This window comes from Typopeltis vanoorti, chromosome 25 (assembly GCF_054136105.1).
Source record: "Typopeltis vanoorti isolate ZY-2024b chromosome 25, IOZ_Tvanoo_1.0, whole genome shotgun sequence".
Classification (NCBI taxonomy): Eukaryota; Metazoa; Arthropoda; class Arachnida; order Uropygi; family Thelyphonidae; genus Typopeltis; species Typopeltis vanoorti.
This window is the reverse complement of record NC_143573.1, coordinates 76,799,694-76,819,472: the sequence shown is the minus strand read 5'-3', so window position 1 is coordinate 76,819,472 and position 19,779 is coordinate 76,799,694. Positions and strand designations below refer to the sequence as shown.

Below are 19,779 nucleotides of genomic sequence, written 5' to 3'. Positions count from 1 at the left end.
AAGTCCCATGGCATAAAGGAAGTTTTTGGCAACAAATCATTCTTATGGTTCTGTGATTTCTATAGAGAGTTGATTTCATTAAAAGTAATTTCCGTGTAACCTTAATTGAAACAAAAAAAAAATATTCATTGTTATAATTGGATTTTTTTGTGATGCTCACCAACAAAAGGATATCATAACTAAGATGAAAAGACAAACAGCTATTTTTCTGGCGAGGTTGATAAGTTAACGGGATAAAAATCCCTTATTGTTTTTCAGCCAGTAAGCGAAACTAAGATCGAAAACTACGATCTGAACGTTTCATGCCGACAAACTGTCGGCGTATCCAAGTGTAAGTGTCCACTTGGTAGTGCCACCCCAAGGCAACTCGTTGCAAAGGTGGAGCAAGATCCCTCACTATTCTTGATATTTTCTCATAATGTAAAAACACACAGCTCCTAGGAGATGTAGTACTGTTTTACATTATGAGGAGAGGTCACTACCCAGACCGGTTTCAACCTTTTTTGAGGTCTCATCAGTGAGTAGCTAGACCTAGAATATCAGAGTTTAAGTGAAAAGAACTTACATATTTTGCTATACGATTGCCATATCTTAGTTTTAGTTTCGATCTTAGTTTCGCTTACTGGCTGAAAAACAATAAGGGATTTTTATCCCCTTAACTTAAAAGGATATCATGTTGGCACTGTGGGTGAACTAATGAATTTTTTCTGCTTTTGTTTATTATTATTTTGTTTGTTTTTGTTTTTTTACATAAGTCAGAAATCCTACTCTGGAGGTTTCTGAAGCATTTATACTTACTTTAAAACCAAACTTTATTCAAATCTTTGCATTCTCATATCACTCATTTTAAATACATAGAACACAAAGAACTGGGCACCTAAACTGCATTCACTTGAAACACTCAAAGCTGTATATGTGTCTTCATTGGCAGCTTAATTATTTTTGTGTGGCATGTACCATATTTTTCTGTGTATAAGATGATACTTTTTTTTTTCTAAAATTTTTAGACCAAAAATTGGGGGTCTTTTTATGCATGTTGGGTAACTGGTTGAGAGATCTACGGTTGCCGTGGCAAAACTGCCGGTACTTTGTTCTCCGTGAACAGTCTTCTGCCAATCACTAGCCTTTGTTAACTCTGTCGATTGACATCATTAATGGCTGATTCTCATTAAACCAATCGGAACTCTGAAAGCATTCATACATCTGCAACTTGTTGGCAGGGTAAGTTAATGCATTAACAATATTTTGAGCACTAGGCCATAAAAATGTCCGAAAATAAAAAAAACGATTATTGTAGTCTTCAAAATTCGAGTTAAAAGTCATCAATTATGCAAAAGAACATGGAAATAAAGCTTCAGAGAGACTGTTTGGATCTCTCCCCCCACTGAGTGTATGATTAGGCAATGGAGATGTTTAAAATATTGATTTCTTAATTTTGGGTTCTAAAAAGTAGGGTTTGTCTTATACATGGGAGCATCTTATACACGGGAAAATACGATATATAGAGGTCTTGCATTCATTATTATTTATATTTGTGTAAATAAACCTTAGTTTGTTTACACCATAGGTGGCCAACAGCAAGGCCACATGCATCCTGCGGCAGGATGAAAATTATATTAAATTATATGTATTATCAATTTAGCTATTAGTTTCGACCATAGATTTCTGATTGATATACTAATTATATTCATTATTTCTGATAACGGAAACAATTTATATTCTCAACACGGAATCAAAATTGCTTTAAAAAGATTACTCAATTTATAAAATTTACTGCTTCTCTGTGCGAGTTGTAGTAGTGGGAGTGGTAGATTTCTATGCGCTCCAGAGTAACGCATCATTGAAAGTCACTTGCTCTGCTCTGGTTACAGTGATCAGTTTCACAGTTAACAGTGTTATTGTTTCAGTTTGTGTCCCCTGGTCAGTTACTTCAGCCTTTGTGTACTGACCAGGGGACACAAACTGAAACAATAACACTGTTAACTGTGAAACTGATCACTGTAACCAGAGCAGAGCAAGTGACTTTCAATGATGCGTTACTCTGGAGCGCATAGATCTGTGAAGAAAACAGGTCATTTCTGGAGAAATGGGAAAATGAATTTCTGTTTATAAGCAATAACGACAACAAACCACAGTGCCTTGTGTGTTTGCAAGTATTGTCTGTGCACAAGGAAAATATTGTCGTCACAAAGAAGCCAATTGACTGATGACCACCTTCAGGATTCGTTACGAATATCGTCATCATCATTGAAAATCGACTTTGATGAACTTGTTGCCACACATGAACGCCCACAGCGTTCTCATTAAGTTGTGTTACATATAAAAAAAACCAGAAATATGTAATTAAATTTAATTTAACAACTTATATTTAAATCAATCAAGTATTTTATATTGTTCTCCCAGTAATAAAATGATTTAAGAAATGTAGTAATTCAATACATATAACTATTGCCTTGAAAAAATGCAGAGTTTATTTTTATTTAAGTTCTGTCTAAAAGTGTGCGGCCCATGATGCTACCACTCATATATTGGCCCTCGTATAGAATGAAGTTGTCCACGCCTGGTTTACATATTACAATATCAAATACATATATCTTAAAAATTGTTATGTTTAACTACTCTTACTGTGTACTAGGAAATTTTTATTTACATTCTAATATGATGGTGGTGTGCTGAAAAGCCTAACGGCTATTTTTCTGGCGAGGTTGATAAGTTAAGGGGATAAAAATCCCTTTTTGTTTTTCAGCCAGTAAGCGAAACTAAGATCAAAAACTACGATCTTAACCTTTCATGCCGACGAACTGTCGGCGGATCCAAGTGTAAGTGTCCACTTGGTAGTGCCACCCCAAGGCAACTCGTTGCAAAGGTGGAGCAAGATCCCTCACTATTCTTGATATTTTCTCATAATGTAAAAACACACAGCTCCTAGGAGATGTAGTACTGCTTTACATTATGAGGAGCGGTCACTACCCAGACCGGTTTCAACCTTTTTTGAGGTCTCATCAGTGAGTAGCTAGACCTAGAATATCAAAATAGCCGTTAGGCTTTTCATCTTAGTTATAATGCATTCGTATAGCGAAAGTATGTAAGTTCTTTTCACTTAAACTCTGATATTCTAGGTCTAGCTACTCACTGATGAGACCTCAAAAAAGGTTGAAACTGGTCTGGGTAGTGACCACTCCTCATAATGTAAAGCAGTACTACATCTCCTTGGAGCTGTGTGTTTTTACATTATGAGAAAATATCAAGAACAGTGAGGGATCTTGCTCCACCTTTGCAACGAGTTGCCTTGGGGTGGCACTACCAAGTGGACACTTACGCTTGGATCCGCCGACAGTTCATCGGCATGAAACGTTCAGATCGTAGTTTTCGATCTTAGTTTCGCTTACTGGCTGAAAAACAATAAGGGATTTTTATCCCCTTAACTTATGATGGTGTGCTCTTATATTATAATAGATATTTGAAGATATTTGGTTGCATTCTTTGAAAATAAATAACAAAATAATCTGTTTTTGACAGTTTTTAGATTTTTTTTCTTTGTTTTCCAAAGTATGGAAATGCCAGCTGAACATTTTAATTAATTTTGATGGAAATGACCAAATAATGTATCTTATTATACCATTATGTAAAATCATTATATAGAATGTCCGTGTATACATTGCAAAATTTAATTGGTCAGAGGAACTCATTACTGGCAGGTTCATTGATTCTCTTATGTATAGTTCATGTATTGTATTATACATGTATATACATGAATAATCATTTAAATTTTGCAATTGCAGAAAGTTTCATTAGAAACCCTTGGTGAGGAATTTAAAGACTTAGAAACAAAAATGATGGATAAACAGAAAGAATTTGAGAAATTGATTAAAGAACTTAGGGAAGCTAATCTTCAGTCTCTTACATTAGCACCTTCTGAGGATGGAAAGTTTGTTTATGAAGGTAAGGGTAAAATTAATATTTTAATTAAAATATGAATTTTAAAAACCTTAATTTTGAATATCGTTAGCATGTCTGTCTTCTGATGTATGAGGGTGGTCTGAAACGTTTTCGGCCTAACTATGAAAAAAGAAATTTTTATTTTTCAACATAATCTCTCTTAAGACTAATAGATTTATTTCCAGCAATGCTCCAGTGCAATTATCCTGTTCCTGTAGTGGTTCTCGGTAATATCTGTAATCACCTCTTGATTCGAAGAAAACCGCTGACCAGCAAAGAAGAGTTTTAGTTTTGGGAAGAGATAGAAGTCAGAGTGAGCCAAATCTGGGGAATAAGGTGGATGTTCCAACAATTCATAGTGCAGATCCCTTAATTTTTCCACTGCCAAAACACCTTTGTGGGCAGGTGCATTGTCCTGATGAAAGATAATTTTTTCTTCTGCAAACCGGGTCTTTTCTCATGAAATTTTTCATCTAGTCTGGTTAAAAGATCAGAATAATATTCCCTGGTTATTGTTTTACCCTTTTCAAGATAATTGATAAATAAAATGCCTTTTAGCATCTCAAAACACTAATGCCGTGACCTTTCCTGCTGATGGAACCGGCTTCTGTCCACTGTTTGGATTCTGGTCTGTAATGGTGAATCCAAGTCTTTTTCATTTGCAATTCTTCATACAAAATATATCCTACACGTTCTTTTGAAATGCCTGTAGTCTCAGCAATTTCACTCACTTTGGCTTGCGGTCATCCAATACCATATCATGCATTTCATCAATGATTTCTGGTGTTGTTACACTTTTTGGATGTCCTTCACATGGATCATCTTCAAGGCTGGTACGGTCACATTTAAACTCGGCAGCCCATTTCTTAATTGTCGAAAACAAAGGAGAAGACTGCCCATAAACTTTTATGAATGAATTGCTTTTGCTGTTAACCTTCTTTTACAAAGAATTTTATAACTGCACGATACTCAATTTTATCCATTTCAAGGGATACGGACAACATTTTTGCTTCAGACAGCTGTATAAAATAAACTACTTGATAGAATGACTTTCAATTTCACATGGATGCTTATGATAGATGTACTAACTCAGAAAAAAAATTGTGCTGATAGTGTTGCCATCTATGGTCGAGGCCGAGAACTTTTCAGACCACCCTCGTACTGCATCTGCCAGTTATGTTTTTGTTATATAAAATTGCTAATTTGAAATATTTGTTCACTTTTGTGTGTAATTTTCTGTATGTTTATAATAATAATCCCATTGTTGGTGGATTTTGATGATATTTGAGATGTCACAAAAATTTATCAAGTTATCCCAATTTTAAGTTGGTACTTTAAATGCTAAAAAAATAAACAAAATATATTGATCCAAAGTTTTACATATTCTGGGTAAATGACAAGAAGACAAGAAATAAACTGATCCTATAGTGTATAAGCTAAGAGCAAGGAAGGATCTCTGTATGAATCCCATTCAGGATTGTAAGGAACTTTCATCAAGGTGAGTTAGCCTGTTTCATATAGAGAAGTAGGATTTTCCTTCTGGAAACTATAGTTTTTCATCCTGTGAGATAGGATACTGGCCAGAGAATACTTGCCTTTAACAGATATAATACGCTGACCTCATTATCTTGGTTGTTTTAGCCATTATTTAAGCCAGCACATCCTATCATAGCCGTCGAATGACTAAAGTCATTCTAGGATTAATTGCTTTGATAACGTTATGGCAAAATTGTTTTTTTCACTGATTGTTGATTGATATGCATTGCCAGTGTTCTTGTTTGTTATGTGTGCAGTGTTGCGAATAGTGTTTTGATTTGAATTCTACTCGCAACAAAGGTTGAAAATCTATAGCACATTAGTACTCTCTCCCTCTGTGTGTGTGCGTGTGGGCTAAGGATTACATCATCAGGAAATCCTGTTCTAGAAACCAATCATGGAACTTTTTTCAAGTCGTTTCCACTCTTCACTTAGAAAGGTGTTGGTTTCACATTAGCGATGAAGTTCATCGACCACCTACACAGGTATGTTATAACTTCAAAATATATAATATGTTATGATTGAAACCAAAACTTATGACAGTGAGAAAGTTGAACCTGGAGGCATGTTATTGAAATTTTATATTTGGAATTCTTACAAACATTTGTTTAGCAATCTACTATTTGTTTCATTTGAATAATATGCAGGACACAAAGGACAAAACATGTTGAAATTATATATTTTCAATAAATCTCTTTTACTGAATGAATTTTAATAAAATTTAGGATATATATGATGTACAAGAATATATAGAGGACTTGCCATTTTTGGCTTCAACTGAATCATTTTATTAGATAAATTTGTCAAAACAGGTGTTTATTAATTTCTTAACAGATGTATATTAATTTATTTAACCTGTACTTTTCACCATAGCATCTCACTTGATTCTGTAATCTATTTCCAAATTTAATTTGCCATCTTCACTAAAAATTGTGCTTAAATAGTTGAAATATTTTACTTGTTTATATTTCATTTGAAGGTGATGTTTTCTATGTTCCTGCCTATTTTCAGTGTTTGTCTTTTTTTTTTATTGTTTTTCTTACATATTTTTTATAGCAGTCCTGTAACAAATATGGGAACAAAATTATATGTTCAATTATTTCTTCAGATATATGTGTACGTCATTTATTTAGAAGTATAATGTAATTTGCATAAACAGCCGAGTGTAATGTTCTCCGATTTTGATACCTCATTCCCTTATTCTTTTACTATGCTTTTCTTCCAGTATTCTTTGCTCTACTTCTGAGTCCTTTCTTTTTTTATTTATTTATTTTTTTAACTCTCCTGTCTTCCAAACCACTACCGTCGTCATCACTTGGATCTGAATCCAAGTGATGATGACGGTAGCACTTCACAGTGCTGGCTGTGAAGTGCAACTTGCGGACATCTGGAAAGGGGAATCCCGGCCTCTGCTTTGGCCACTGCTTCAGCAGGACGAACAGTCCTGGCCAGGATTGTTCATCTAGTGGTCAGTGATGTTGCAGTAAGTTTTCTTCCAGCTTGCTGTGGTGCCAGTATAGTGTCCAAGGTAACTCTGGTGTTCCACTCCTGAACATATTCATTGCTTGCTAGAGAGTTGGTGTCCATGTATGACTCCATGGTACATGCAGAGCTCTGGAACTGAAATTTTTCCTGAGAATGAATAAATTTTCGTCCTCTTGTTTATCAAGGCCTTCAAAATGTCCCGGCCAGGTTCAGAAACCATAGCAATCAGCAGAAAAAAATCAAAATAAAAAATTTAAAAAAAATCAGAAGCTGCAACATTTTTCTTAATCATGCCTTCAAAGAAGAATGTCTGCTTAGTGAAATGTCATCTTTCATCATCCATAAGGGGTTAGAAGGGTTGGCAGATCTCCTGAATCTGTAAAGATACTACACCAGTTCCCACCAGTAACACATCATTATTTTCAACACACCAAAACCACCAACATCTTTCAAAGCAGGTTAATTCAGCTGTCCAGTAAGGCCCTATATCCTAAACTCTTTGCGCTGCTTTAAATGTCAGAAATGTGGTTTTTCTTAAATTACCTGTTGTGGCTCTGCCATCTTTGTCTGATGTGACAGTAAAGATTATGAGTGTAAAGACTGTAAGAGTAAAACACTAAAATGCTTTGACTGTGATGAAGACCATCCAGCATGTTCCTGAACATGCGAAAAGTGCAAGGATGAAAAGGGGAATTCAAAAAAAAAAAAAAAAACAGAGCAATGCATCACCTGTCAGGAGTTGAAGAGACAATATATAACACGATGGTATCAACAACATCCCCTAAATAGAGCCACCATAGCTCAGTCAGTATAGATGAAGCCCAGACATAGGACTCACTGGGAGGCATAGGGTTAACCACCTTATCCACGATACGATAGCAGTTAAATGTAGAAAAACTCTTCACACCGCAAAGTAAAAGAGGGGGGAAGGAATAATAATAATAAGAACATCCACTAAACTCTCTCTCAATCCGAGATGGCAGCTGTAAAGAAAGTGTCATTGGAGATGTTGACATGTATGTGAATCCCACCTTCTTATAACTACATCATCCATAAATGGTATGACCTGCTCGCTATGTCCTTGGGTCAAATCCAAGAGAAAATCAATATGGATGCACTCCTGAGGACATGCCAAAAATAGTTAAGTTTTTGGCACAATTTTTAACACGTCCCTTTAATAGGTGGTCCATAAAAAGACAGCATGGATATCTCTGCTTCCCCATAGTTAATATACCTAGTGCCCTAGAGGGAGTCCAGTATGATGACCTCTTGAATATTTTTCCTGAAAAAGAAGGAAATAATGGGCACTAGCCATCCACAATTCTCAAAAAAGAAAACATCCAAGACTAATTGAACACAACCTCTCAATATAGGAAACTAGACGATACCACCAAACAGAAATAATGAAAATATTTTTACAATGGAATTGTGGATTCTGACAAAACATTGACACCAAGGTTCTCTTGCAAAAGTATATGCCAATATGCTCCTGCCTACAGGAAACGTACCTGAAGTCTGCTGATGATGATCTGGTATAACGAAATGTAACTATCATTTGTAAGGACCGGACAGGGAATAGGCCAGCTCAAGGAGGAGTTTCCATCATTCACATATAAGGAAATGATGTTGTGACAGCCTGATGATGATCTGGTATAACAAAATGTCAGTATCATTTGTAAAGACAGGACAGGGAATAGGCCAGCTCATGGAGTTACCATCATTCACAGATAAGGAAAGATGGTGCTGTGACATGTGGATGACATTTGATTTAGTGCTGTAAACTTATTCATGATTTTTAGTGAAATATTCCTGTTATTGAGTATTTCTTTTTATATTATGATGTGTAGGTTGAGCACATTGTATATAGGTTTGTGTAAATTGTCTATTGATTTGTGGTGAGTATACTTTATGAAACTATCGTGATAGCGAATGTGCAAGCAGCTAAGCCTAATTTCAGCCAAGCTTAAGCCTGACTAATTTCAGTAGAAGTATATTACAGTATGGTAGGCGTGTGTACATTATATGTAACTGCTATAGCAGCGATTTTCAACTGGTGTGCCGCAAAATTTATGAAAACAAATTAATTAAAAGAAATAATGTCATAATTTGCACATTTATTTATTAGCGTCTGGTCCTCCATCTTCTTGCGTGTGTAAATCAATCAAAATTATGCCTATTTTTTTGCCAGATCATCAAAAAAATTAAAAGAATATATTTTTAGGGTGCCGCAGAATTTTAATAATTAGTCTAGATGTGTATTATGAAAAAGGTTGAAAATCATTAGCTATAGGAATTCTGTCAATGGTACTATTCTGCTTAATATGGTTAGAATCCTAACAAGTATCTTATTTTAATGTTACTTCAGTACTAAATATGATGACAAGATTGCAGAAAATTTGTTCCAAAGGTAGTAATCATAAATCTAATATGCGAGGTGGTATCAAAAAGTTTCGAGACTAGCTCTGTTTACGAGAAATTACTTTATTTATCTATGTTTACACCCTATCACCTTCAAAATAGTCCCCTTGCATAGCAATACAGCGTTCCTGCTACTTCTGGAATGTGTCCTGGAAGTCTTCTTTTTGAAGAGTGTCAAGCACCTTCTGCAATTCGCGCTGGATCTCTGCAATGGTGTCAAAACGGCGACCTTTGAGCTGATTCTTCATCTTCGGAAAGAGGGCGAAGTCCGCAGGAGTTAAATATGGTGAGTAAGGTGGGTGCGGAAGTGAGATCATGTTGTTTCCAGCGAGAAACTCATGTGAGAAGAGCTTGGTGACAGGGTGCACTGTCGTCGTGGAGCATCCAGTTTTTCGCTCACCACAAATCCGGTCGCTTTCACCGAATGTCCTTCCTCAGATGCCTTAAAACCTGGCAGTAGAATTTGCAATTGACAGTCTGTCCCCTGGGGATAAATTCTCGATGAACAGTGCTGCGAATGTCGAAAAAGACAATGAGCATACACTTGGTCGAGCTGCGGACCTACCTCGCCTTTTTCGGTAGTGGAGATGATGGGCTCTTCTACTGTGAAGACTGTTGCTTCGTCTCAGGGTTGTACCCGTACATCCAAGTTTCGTCACTGGTAATGATCCTCAACATGAAGGACGGGTCATCCACGACACACTGACGGAGTTCTTGGCAGACTGCCACGCTGTGTTCCTTCTGCTCACGTGAGGATTGCCTGGACTGTTCCGTATGACTCACCGACAATGGCAGCAATGTTGTGGAGTGTTCTCCGACAATCCTCATGCACAAGTTGCCGAATGGCTTCGACATTTTTGGGGGTTGAGCTCATTGAAGGTTTTCCTGATCTCTTATTGTCTTCCGGTGATGTTCTTTTGCTCTTGAAGCGCACATGCCACTACTCAAAACACCTTGAATGACTCATTGCAGCATCGCCGTAAACTTGCCGAATCATGTCAAACATCTCTGTGGCAGATTTGCCCAGTTTCACACAGAATTTCACGTTTGCTCTTTGTTCTAACTTGCTGTCCATGATTTCATCTGACCACGTGTGTTACCAGACGTGGTAACACGTGGTCAGAATAGCACCAGTTGCACAGCTCTTGATGTTCACAGGATGATGTCTTTTGGCACACTGACTTATGAAGGTCGGTGCTCCCTGTGACTGTGCATGCAGTCTGTTGGCATGTTACAAAACTAGTCTCAAAACTTTCTGATACCACCTCGTATGAACTGTTTTTGATGATTTACTTGCTAGTGAAAGTCTGGTTGATGTAACATTATTGTGTGAGGGAATGACCCTTAAGGTTCATAAAGTAGTTCTATCTGCAAGCAGTCCTCATCTCTACAGCTTATTTTTAGGGAAGTAAACCTCCTGTTGTGATATGAAGTTTAATGACTTAAAGTTGATGGTTCGACATATGTTCCATGACAAAATTAATATTTCATGGGATATGCTTCCATCATTGTTGAAGTATGCGGAGTTGTTAAAAATTAAAGATTTTTAGGAAGTTGCCACTGCTAGTAAGTACTATGATACTGTAGAAGGCACATAGCAGGGAGCTTCAGGTAAAGATCACCAGGAAGCAGAGAAGCTGAATATGAGTAGTTATATTGTGTCTGGCCAAAGCAAGCTGCAGTCAATTATGGAGATACAGATACAGGGTGTTTGGGATAAATTTGACATATTTATAATTAATTATATTTTTCCGTAAGTTACATGTATTAACACACACTTCTCTTCATTTAAAAGTTTGGACCCTTCTTCATTCATATACAAGATGTCAGAAAGGATGGATAGCTGGAACCCACCTGAATCATGGAAGAGAATAACTTGTATCATGATGATTCGTGCCCGCCATCAAAATAAGGATATTACGACTGCTGCCCAATGCTCCCTGAATACAGTAAAAACAATCAGGCATGAACTAGAGACTTGCAATGGTGACTACGAGGATGTAGCAAGAAGAAAGATCCCTAGCAGACGATCTGATTGCGTTCGTACAGCAGAATTCCTCGCAAATCTGCAGGAACAGGTGTTGAAGAACCCTGGCATTGGAATTCGGGCTTTGTTCGTGGAGTTGCTAACTGTAGTCAAGCCCTGGATAACAAGGGTAGCCAATGGTAGGCCGTATGTATGGCAGCAGGATTCGGCCCCTTGCCACACCTCTGGGAAAAGTCAAAAATGGTTGTCTGAAAATTTCTACGACTTCACCAGTCCAAATGTTTGGCCTCCAAACTCCCCAGACCTTAACCCCATGGATTATTTTGTATGGGGCGCAGTTGAAAAAGACACCAATCGCACTTCCAGTAATACAAAAGCCCAGTTAATGGATAAAATTAAGACAGTTTTTGCGGCCCTTCCCAGGGAGACTGTAGCATCAGCTTGTTCGAGGTTCCGAAGCAGAATTGAAGCTGTGATCGATGCTAATGGTGGTTATTTTGAGTAAATCTTGTTGATAGTATTGTAATTAACTCTGCCTGTAATGTTTTTTTGTCAATTCATTAAATTTAATAGATACAAAGAAGATTTTCTTTTTCCTTACGAAACTGTCAAATTTATCCCGAACACCCTGTAAGTGTTGATGAGGGAAATCACCAAAAAAAAAAAAAAAAAAAAAAGCCTGTTATGGACTTAGATCACAATGTTACAGAAAACCAACTACCATCAGGAATTGAACTATCTAATTTGTTGTCTGATATAGGTGATGTTAAGTATAAGTTGTCAGGGGTTAAGCATCCTGAAATGATGGTTTCCATCCCACTTAGTAGAATTAAATTAGGTGAATATTTGAAAACATCATTTGACAACTGAAGTGATAGTGTCATAGATGAATCAGTGTCATTAAAGGGTAAGGAATCAGATTGCCTAGCGAGTATGATCATCTACATCAACTTTCAGCTATCTTGAAGACTAACTGTTCGGTGAATCTATACATACCAGCGTATTGTCCCTCATAGTTTCTGATGCTTCAGTCAATACTTGCCTGCCAATCAAAAACCTTGGGTCCTGATGACAGTAATCATTTATTTTCTAGTTTTGAAAAGTCATTAGAATCTACCATTTCTTCTGTAGTTACAAAGGATGTTAGTTCAGATTACTTAACATCTTCATCCTGTATATCTATATCACCTCTTGTACTTGATGCCAAGGTGGCAATGAAAGATTATGTAGACCATTTTGCATCTTCTGTGTCTACTGTTTTGCTTATTTTATTTGACTCATATAAACACTGAAGTATTCATGAGATATGTGACGATACATCTGATTTGTCTACTGTTTCAAGTTTAAGTGAACATCTAGATTTCATATTTAAGTGAAGGAAGCATGCCTTCTTTATACAACCATACCCCAATGTAACTGATAGCGGCATGTGGAGTAAATTGTGCTGTACAGGTTCTCCTGGGACGAAGGAATTTACTTTTTTAAATGACTGGAATATATTTTATAATTTCGAACTGACCAATTTGTATAGTTTATCTTGCAACAGTCCAGTATGTTTGGATGTTTATGGAATAGAAAGTATTGGGTGGGGGGGGGGGATTGAGAATGATAACAAATGGAAAGGACAGATCATTTAGTAATGGATTAAGTGTGCGCGTGCATGGAATGAGAAGTGCAGAAACATATATGCAGATATTACTGAGTGATGTACAAAAGAATGTGAGAGAAGAACAGGGACAAAAAGCAGCAGTATTTGTGAGGGATGTGATGATTAAAGGAGGAAAAAAGATATTGTGCTTTATGGGTATTCAGTAATCAGGGGGTATGAAAGATGGTAGAGTCATTAAAGCATATTATCCAGGGTCTAAGATTAGGTATATAACTCAGGTGGTGAAGTTGCAGAGGGATAGAGTGATTGAGATTATTGTAGTTATGCACAACTACAAAAGAAAGGCCTAAAAGAAAGGATTGTAGTTGTGGGAACGAATGATCTAGGAAGCAAAAGATTTTCTGAGACAGGATTTGAAAGTCTTGATGATAGCAACGAATACAAAGAGCGAGAGATCATATGAGTGTGCTATCAAGATTCGACAGAAGAGTTATTATAGAAAATGGAATGATGTCAAGATTATGTAAAAACTTTTGTAAAGAAATGAAACAGAATATTCATTTCATGAATGTCTGGGATTAGTTTGATAAAAAGAAGGAAATTTGTAAGAGTGATGGTTTGCACTTAAATGGATTGGGAGCATGGCGTTTAGAACATTTATTGATAAAGAATAGAGTGAATGGTCAAAAACAGAGAAATGGGATTTGATAAGGAGGCAGGTGATAGTTTTCTGTTAATTGTACTTAAAATTGCTGTGAATGTGGGATTAAATGTGCTCAGAAAATAAATTGTGTACAGGGTAGGCTAATTCACACACAGGAAGGGAGTCTTGCAGTTTATGTATACTAATGCCAGAATTAGTGAGACTTGGCTGACTAAGAATGATATAGTTATGGATATAGAATGCAACGAAATGGACAGACTGGGAGAAGGAGTTTTGTTAATGATAAATGAAGAGTTGAAGCCAAAAAAGAGTAGACGTGATAGATATGCAGAGGATTCATTTGAGACTATTTGGTGTTAGATAGAGATCAGCAGGATAAAATATATAATTGGTTGCTGCTATAATCCAGGGGATATAAGGGAGAATATAGATGATATGCATTAGCAAACTTGCATTGATGGCAATGATTGAATAATTATTATTGGGGATTTTAACTATGGGGACAGATTGGGAGAAAGAATGGTCACATGGAAGGAAGGAAATGGAGTTTATATAGTTGTTAAGAGATAATTACCTGAGACAGCATGTCTCAGATAATTATCTTTTAGTTATCTAGTTATAGCATCTGAGAACATATCAGTAACCAATTTAGTCACACTGTCTCCACTTGGAGAAAGCAGTCATGTGGACTTGAACTGGGAGATTGTAAGAAGTGCAGAATTTTCTGTTAAGAAGGGATATGTGTGGAATTATAATTACGACAAGCTGAGAAGTCAGTTTTCATCAGTGCTATAACATGAGAATTTGAAGGGGGGGAGATGGTGGTGTGTGGGAGATAGTCAAAGGGTGTTTAAGGAAAGCAATATCAGACTGCATACTCAGATTCAGGAGGAGAACTCAAGTAGGAGATGAATAGTATTATTAAGCAGGAGTTGCAGATAAAGAAAAGTTTGTGGAGGAAGTATAAAGGAAAAGGTGATCAGTATGCCCATGAGCAGTACAAGGTACAGTCAAAAAGGGGTGACCTGTGTGGTAAGGAAGGCCAAAGCTAAATATGAGAGAAAGCTAGCTGATGAGTCCAAATGACTCATCAACTCATCAGCTAGCTTTCTCTCATTAACTTTGGCCTTCCTTCTCATAATTAGAGATCACATGCCTGAGGAGTTTTTTTTTTGCTATGTGGCAAGTAAAAGGAGAATAACTATGGAAGGATGATTTTAAAAAGTGTTGGTAGGGAAGTAACAGAAGCAAATCGAATAGTTGAGTTATTTAATGAGCATTTGGCAAAATGTACCATCTTGGTTGTGATATTGCAATGCCTTCTATCTCTAGACTCTCAGCCAAAACTGATGAGAGTCTAGAGATAGAAGAAATAGAGGTACTTAGTATATTACAGAATATACTAAGTACCTCTATTAGTATATTACAGAATCTTAATGGCCCAAGTGTTATGAGAATGTGCAAGAGAATTATCACCTTCTTTGACCAAGCTGCTTAATTTAAGCCTCAGTTCTGATAAAGTTCAACTAGAGTGGAAAATAATTCTACTGCATAAGGGAAGCTCCAAGACAAAAGTAGGAAATTATTAAGGTTTTGGAGAAATTGATAAAAATTTGAATTCAGGACTGGATGGATAGAAATATGATACTTTATAAGGGGCAACATGGTTTTGTGAAGAGTAGATCTTGCCTTAGTAACTTACTTATTTTCTGTAATAAAGTAACAATGGAGTTGGATGAAGGAAATCCATTCTTGGTGATATGGACTTTTCAAAGGCATTTGACAGGATTCCACATGGAACTCTGTTGCATAAATTGGAGAAAATGAGAATGGATCTGAAGCTGGTGATTTGGATTAGAGGGTGGCTGAGGGACAGATATCAAAGAGTGGTTCATGGAGGAGGTGAGTCCAGGAGAAGGCAGGTGACTAGTGGTGTACCTCAGGGCTCAGTACTTGATCCTCTGTTGTTTAATATGTACATTAATGATATTGGAAATAATTGGACTACAAATATCCACTTGTTTGCTGATGATGCAAAATTGGAAGAGTGATATTCAGTGAAGGTGATGTAGATATCTTGCAAGGTGACTAAAATATACTGGCAGTATTGGACAAAGGTAAATGGCTGTCAGTTTAATGTGACTAAGTGGAAGGTGACGCACTTTGGGAGGATGAAATCACATGCTATGTGCTGTATTAATGGAATTGAACTGCAAGAAACTTAGTGGAGAGAGAACTGAAGTTTAGAGGGCATGTTGCAAAGATGGCTAAAATGGCACATCAAATTACATGGTTGTTGAAGAATGCGCTGAGAAACAGGCATAGGGAAGTTATTGTTTACTTTATAAGGCATTAATTAAGGCTACATCTGGACTATTGCACACAGATCTGGTCACCTGGATTCCTTGATAATGAAGTGGAGAGGATCCTGAGGTGAGTGACAAAGATTTATACTGGTCTGTGGAATGTTTCTTATAAGGATAGATTGTGAAGGTCTATGGGCTAAAAAACTAGCTGATGAGCATTAGCTAGGAGATATGATAGAAGCATATAAGTTATTAAAGGGATTTTTATAGGATGATACGAATGACTTTTTTCTGTATACAGTGCAGGAGAGGAGAGAACGAGAGGTCATCTCTGAAAATTGTGCAAGAATATGGATAACAAGGGTGTTAGGACTAGATTTTCTGTTTTGGAGAGTGGTGACTGTGTGGAATGCATTGCCAGAGGTGGTTGTGAATGCTTCATCTGTGAGTGAGTTTAAGGACCACTATGACAGGTATTATGCAAATCGTGTTTACTGTATCATTGTAGGGTCTTTCACAATGAGTCTTCTCACTCCATGGAGACACACACCATTATAATAATAAACACAGCCCTTTCCAGCAAGTTGCACTTTACACCAGCATAGAGGCAGTTACCATTTGCCTCTCAGTCAAAACTGTGATAACAGTATGCAGCATCTACCTTCCTTCTGCAACAGATATATATCACAATGTAAAATTGTGCAAGCTGACTGATCCACCTTCTCTGCTTTAGTGGCATTCAGTTCTGCAACAGTCAACTCATCTCTTATCAGTGATGCACTGACAAACATAACAACATGATTGTGTATTATACAAGCTGCAACAACTGCAATTCCTAAAACATTTAGTCAGTTTCCACATTTTCCTGAGCTATGGTGGAATGGTTATTGCACAGCAGCCAGGAATCTCAGAAGAAAGCATGTGTCTTTTGCAGATACTCCTACAACAACAAACCTCATTGCTTTCAAGCTTGTGTGAGCTTGACAAAAGATGCATCCATTGTCAGAGCTAGAAGGAATATTGATTCAATATACATCAATACATCATCTATAACAAGATCAACCAAGAGCAAAGAAGTACGGGATAAAATCTCTTTTTCCTTGAACATAATGGATGCATATTTGCCAGCCCAACAGCAGTTGCTGACACACCTGGGGAGAATCGTAGAATCTCATTATTCTCCCTCCTGAATTCCTTGCCCAAAAATGCAAAGCAGAAATACAACCAACTATGTTTTCTTCTAATGGTACTCAAGATACAACAGGTTGTCTATGAAAGAAGAAATGAAAGATGCTTTGCCTAAGTGTCACCCAACTGTTGTTGGACTGTATAATGTCCATTATGAGATGGTAAAACATTTGCTACCATCAGCTATGGATCAATTGCTGCTCCTTTTCAATAGAATTTTCTGGGAAAACAGGTTTTCTGATACCTGGCAAAAGGCTGGAGAGAAACATCCTTTTTTCTAGAACACAATTTGGCTTCCAAAAATATCATTCTCCTACTGATCATCTAGTTTGGCTGGAGGGATCCAAAAGATGTATGTATCTCGTATCTGCTTTCTTTGGTACGGTAAAAACATAACATGCTGCTTGGAGATTTGGAATGCTGAAAGCCCTACATATTACTCTTAGATCTACTCTGAGATTAGATTCCCTTTAAGACCTACATGGTCTTAGAGGGAATCTTGATGGAATCAAGATTCCATCACGATTCTCTCTTTTCATTCTTGATGAAAAGAGGGAATTTCCCTCTTTTCATCAAGAATGTCTTATCTAACCAAATCCTCCAAGTCCAAGTGGGAACTGCTCTCTCTCTCAACCATATACCCATGAGTAGGGAATCCTACAAGATTAGGGTCAATGTCTCTGTTTTAAATGTCGCACTTTTTACAATCAAAGTGAACTCAGTAAATGAGCAACTTTCTCCAACTGTAAGTAATGCTCTCGGTGTGGATGACTTCACCATCTTCCATCATAATCATCTACTAGGGTTGCAAATAAAATAGTTGCAAGACTGTCAGCAGATGTAGTTGGTAACTCAAATGTTACTCTTGACGGATAGAGGCATGAGCTGTATGTACATGTGCATAAGGCAACGCAACCCATTCAAACAAGTGTCCTTGCATGGAGAAGTAGCTAAAGTCAATGTCTTGGTGTATAATGTTCTAAGATACATTCACAAGATTGGAACAACAATCCTGAATCAGGGTCCAGGTTTCACAAGGTAAAACTGTGAGTGACTGTTATCATGACCTTAAGGAAGTCTGTGCTGACAGTGCCCTCTGTCAGTGACTGGCACAGTTGCTGGCCTCCATCTGGAACGATATAAAAATGTAGGAGATGCATTCTTGAATCATATTTAGCCATTGAAACTTGGGCAAGAGCTTAGGAGCCTGAACTGAAGATAAAATAAATTTCAGATGGGGTGATCAATGCCATATGGCATTGATCACCCCATCTGAAAAAACTGCTAGGAACCCAGCCAAATTAATCATGCTGATAGTTGCTTATGATCTTCAGTGTGCCATTCTTCATGCTGTGTCTCTATTAATGCACTGTACTATCAAAAATTTCTGGAGCACCATTTGTGTCCAGCTTTAAGGAGAAAGCGACCACAGTTTTTCATGAGGTTCTGCACTGCGTTTGTTGCACAACAATGCATGATTTCATGTGTCGCAATTGGCGAATGTTCTACAGGTGACAATGGGAAGTATTGGAACATCTTCCATATTCACCGGATATGATTCCTTGCGACTCAACTTGTTCCCCATAATAAAAGAATTCCTCAGAGGTCTGTGGTTTTTGTGATGTGCAAGAGGTTCTTTGAGCAGTAGATCTCACTGTCACTGATATCAACAGGCAACACTATGCTGATGGTATCCAGCAGCTCCCACAAATTTGGAACCAGGTGCAAACATGGCAGGAGATTACATTGAAGGGATGTAATTGTATAGACTTCATCAATAAACTATTTTACATTTTGTGCACATGTTGCCACTACTTCATTTATGACCCTTGTGTGTAATATGAGGTTATCGAAAGAAGCTCCAGCAAGCCATTGATCATTTCAAAACAGGTGCTTGCAAAGGGGTTTAGATTTTTATAGCAGAAGGCAGTTTGTGTGCATTTATATCATAGATGTGGTCTTCATCCTGAGCAGGAACTCAAAGACAAACTGTAATCCCAGCTGAACCAGAAGTCAAGTTCTTGGGGCTCATATTTGACAAGATTTATTCCTCGCATGCATCAGTTAAGAGATAAGTACTGCAAAGCAATGAACATCCTTTCCTTCGCACTTTCCACTTCTTGTGGTATTGACAGGTGCTCTTTACTTTGATTGTACAGAACATTGATTAGATTCAAACATTATTACGGGTTCCAAGTCAATGCTCCTGCTAGAGAGAGAGAGAGAGAAAGACTTGCTATGTCTATATCCTATTCACCATCAAACCATAAGAATAGCAACTGGAGTATATCAGAGCATAATATGTACAGACTTGCAGAGTATAGGCAATAATAAGATAAGCTACAGAAACACCTGGTGTTCTCTCAAACCTGTCCTTTTTCAGTTATAGAAGCTACACTTGGATGTATGCTTCTGTTGCATTCACCCACATTAGGTTTAAGGGAAATAAGACTGTAAATGCTGCAGCTAGATCAGCTCATTTCTCAAGCATCCACTGTCTCCCTCTCCTGTGCATCAATTGTCAGCAGATCATCAAACAGCTTTCATCCCAGTGGCAGTCACTGTGGAGTTGAGTGAGCCATAATAAGCTCTGTCAGATTAAGCCTGAAATTAAATTGTGACAGTTTAGTCTGTGCAGGGACCATAA

The 19,779-nt window shown here is 37.3% G+C and overlaps 1 protein-coding gene across 2 annotated transcripts in view; it reads left to right on the top strand.

The window, feature by feature from the left end:
* RASSF8 (ras association domain-containing protein 8) overlaps positions 1–19,779 on the top strand; it is a 145,223-nt gene that overhangs the window by 77,283 nt on the left and 48,161 nt on the right. For both annotated transcript variants that reach the window (XM_090414423.1, XM_090414424.1), the window contains exon 4: positions 3,783–3,942. In XM_090414423.1, coding sequence (XP_090270549.1) covers positions 3,783–3,942 — 160 coding nt within the window. The remainder of the gene's footprint in view (positions 1–3,782; positions 3,943–19,779) is intronic.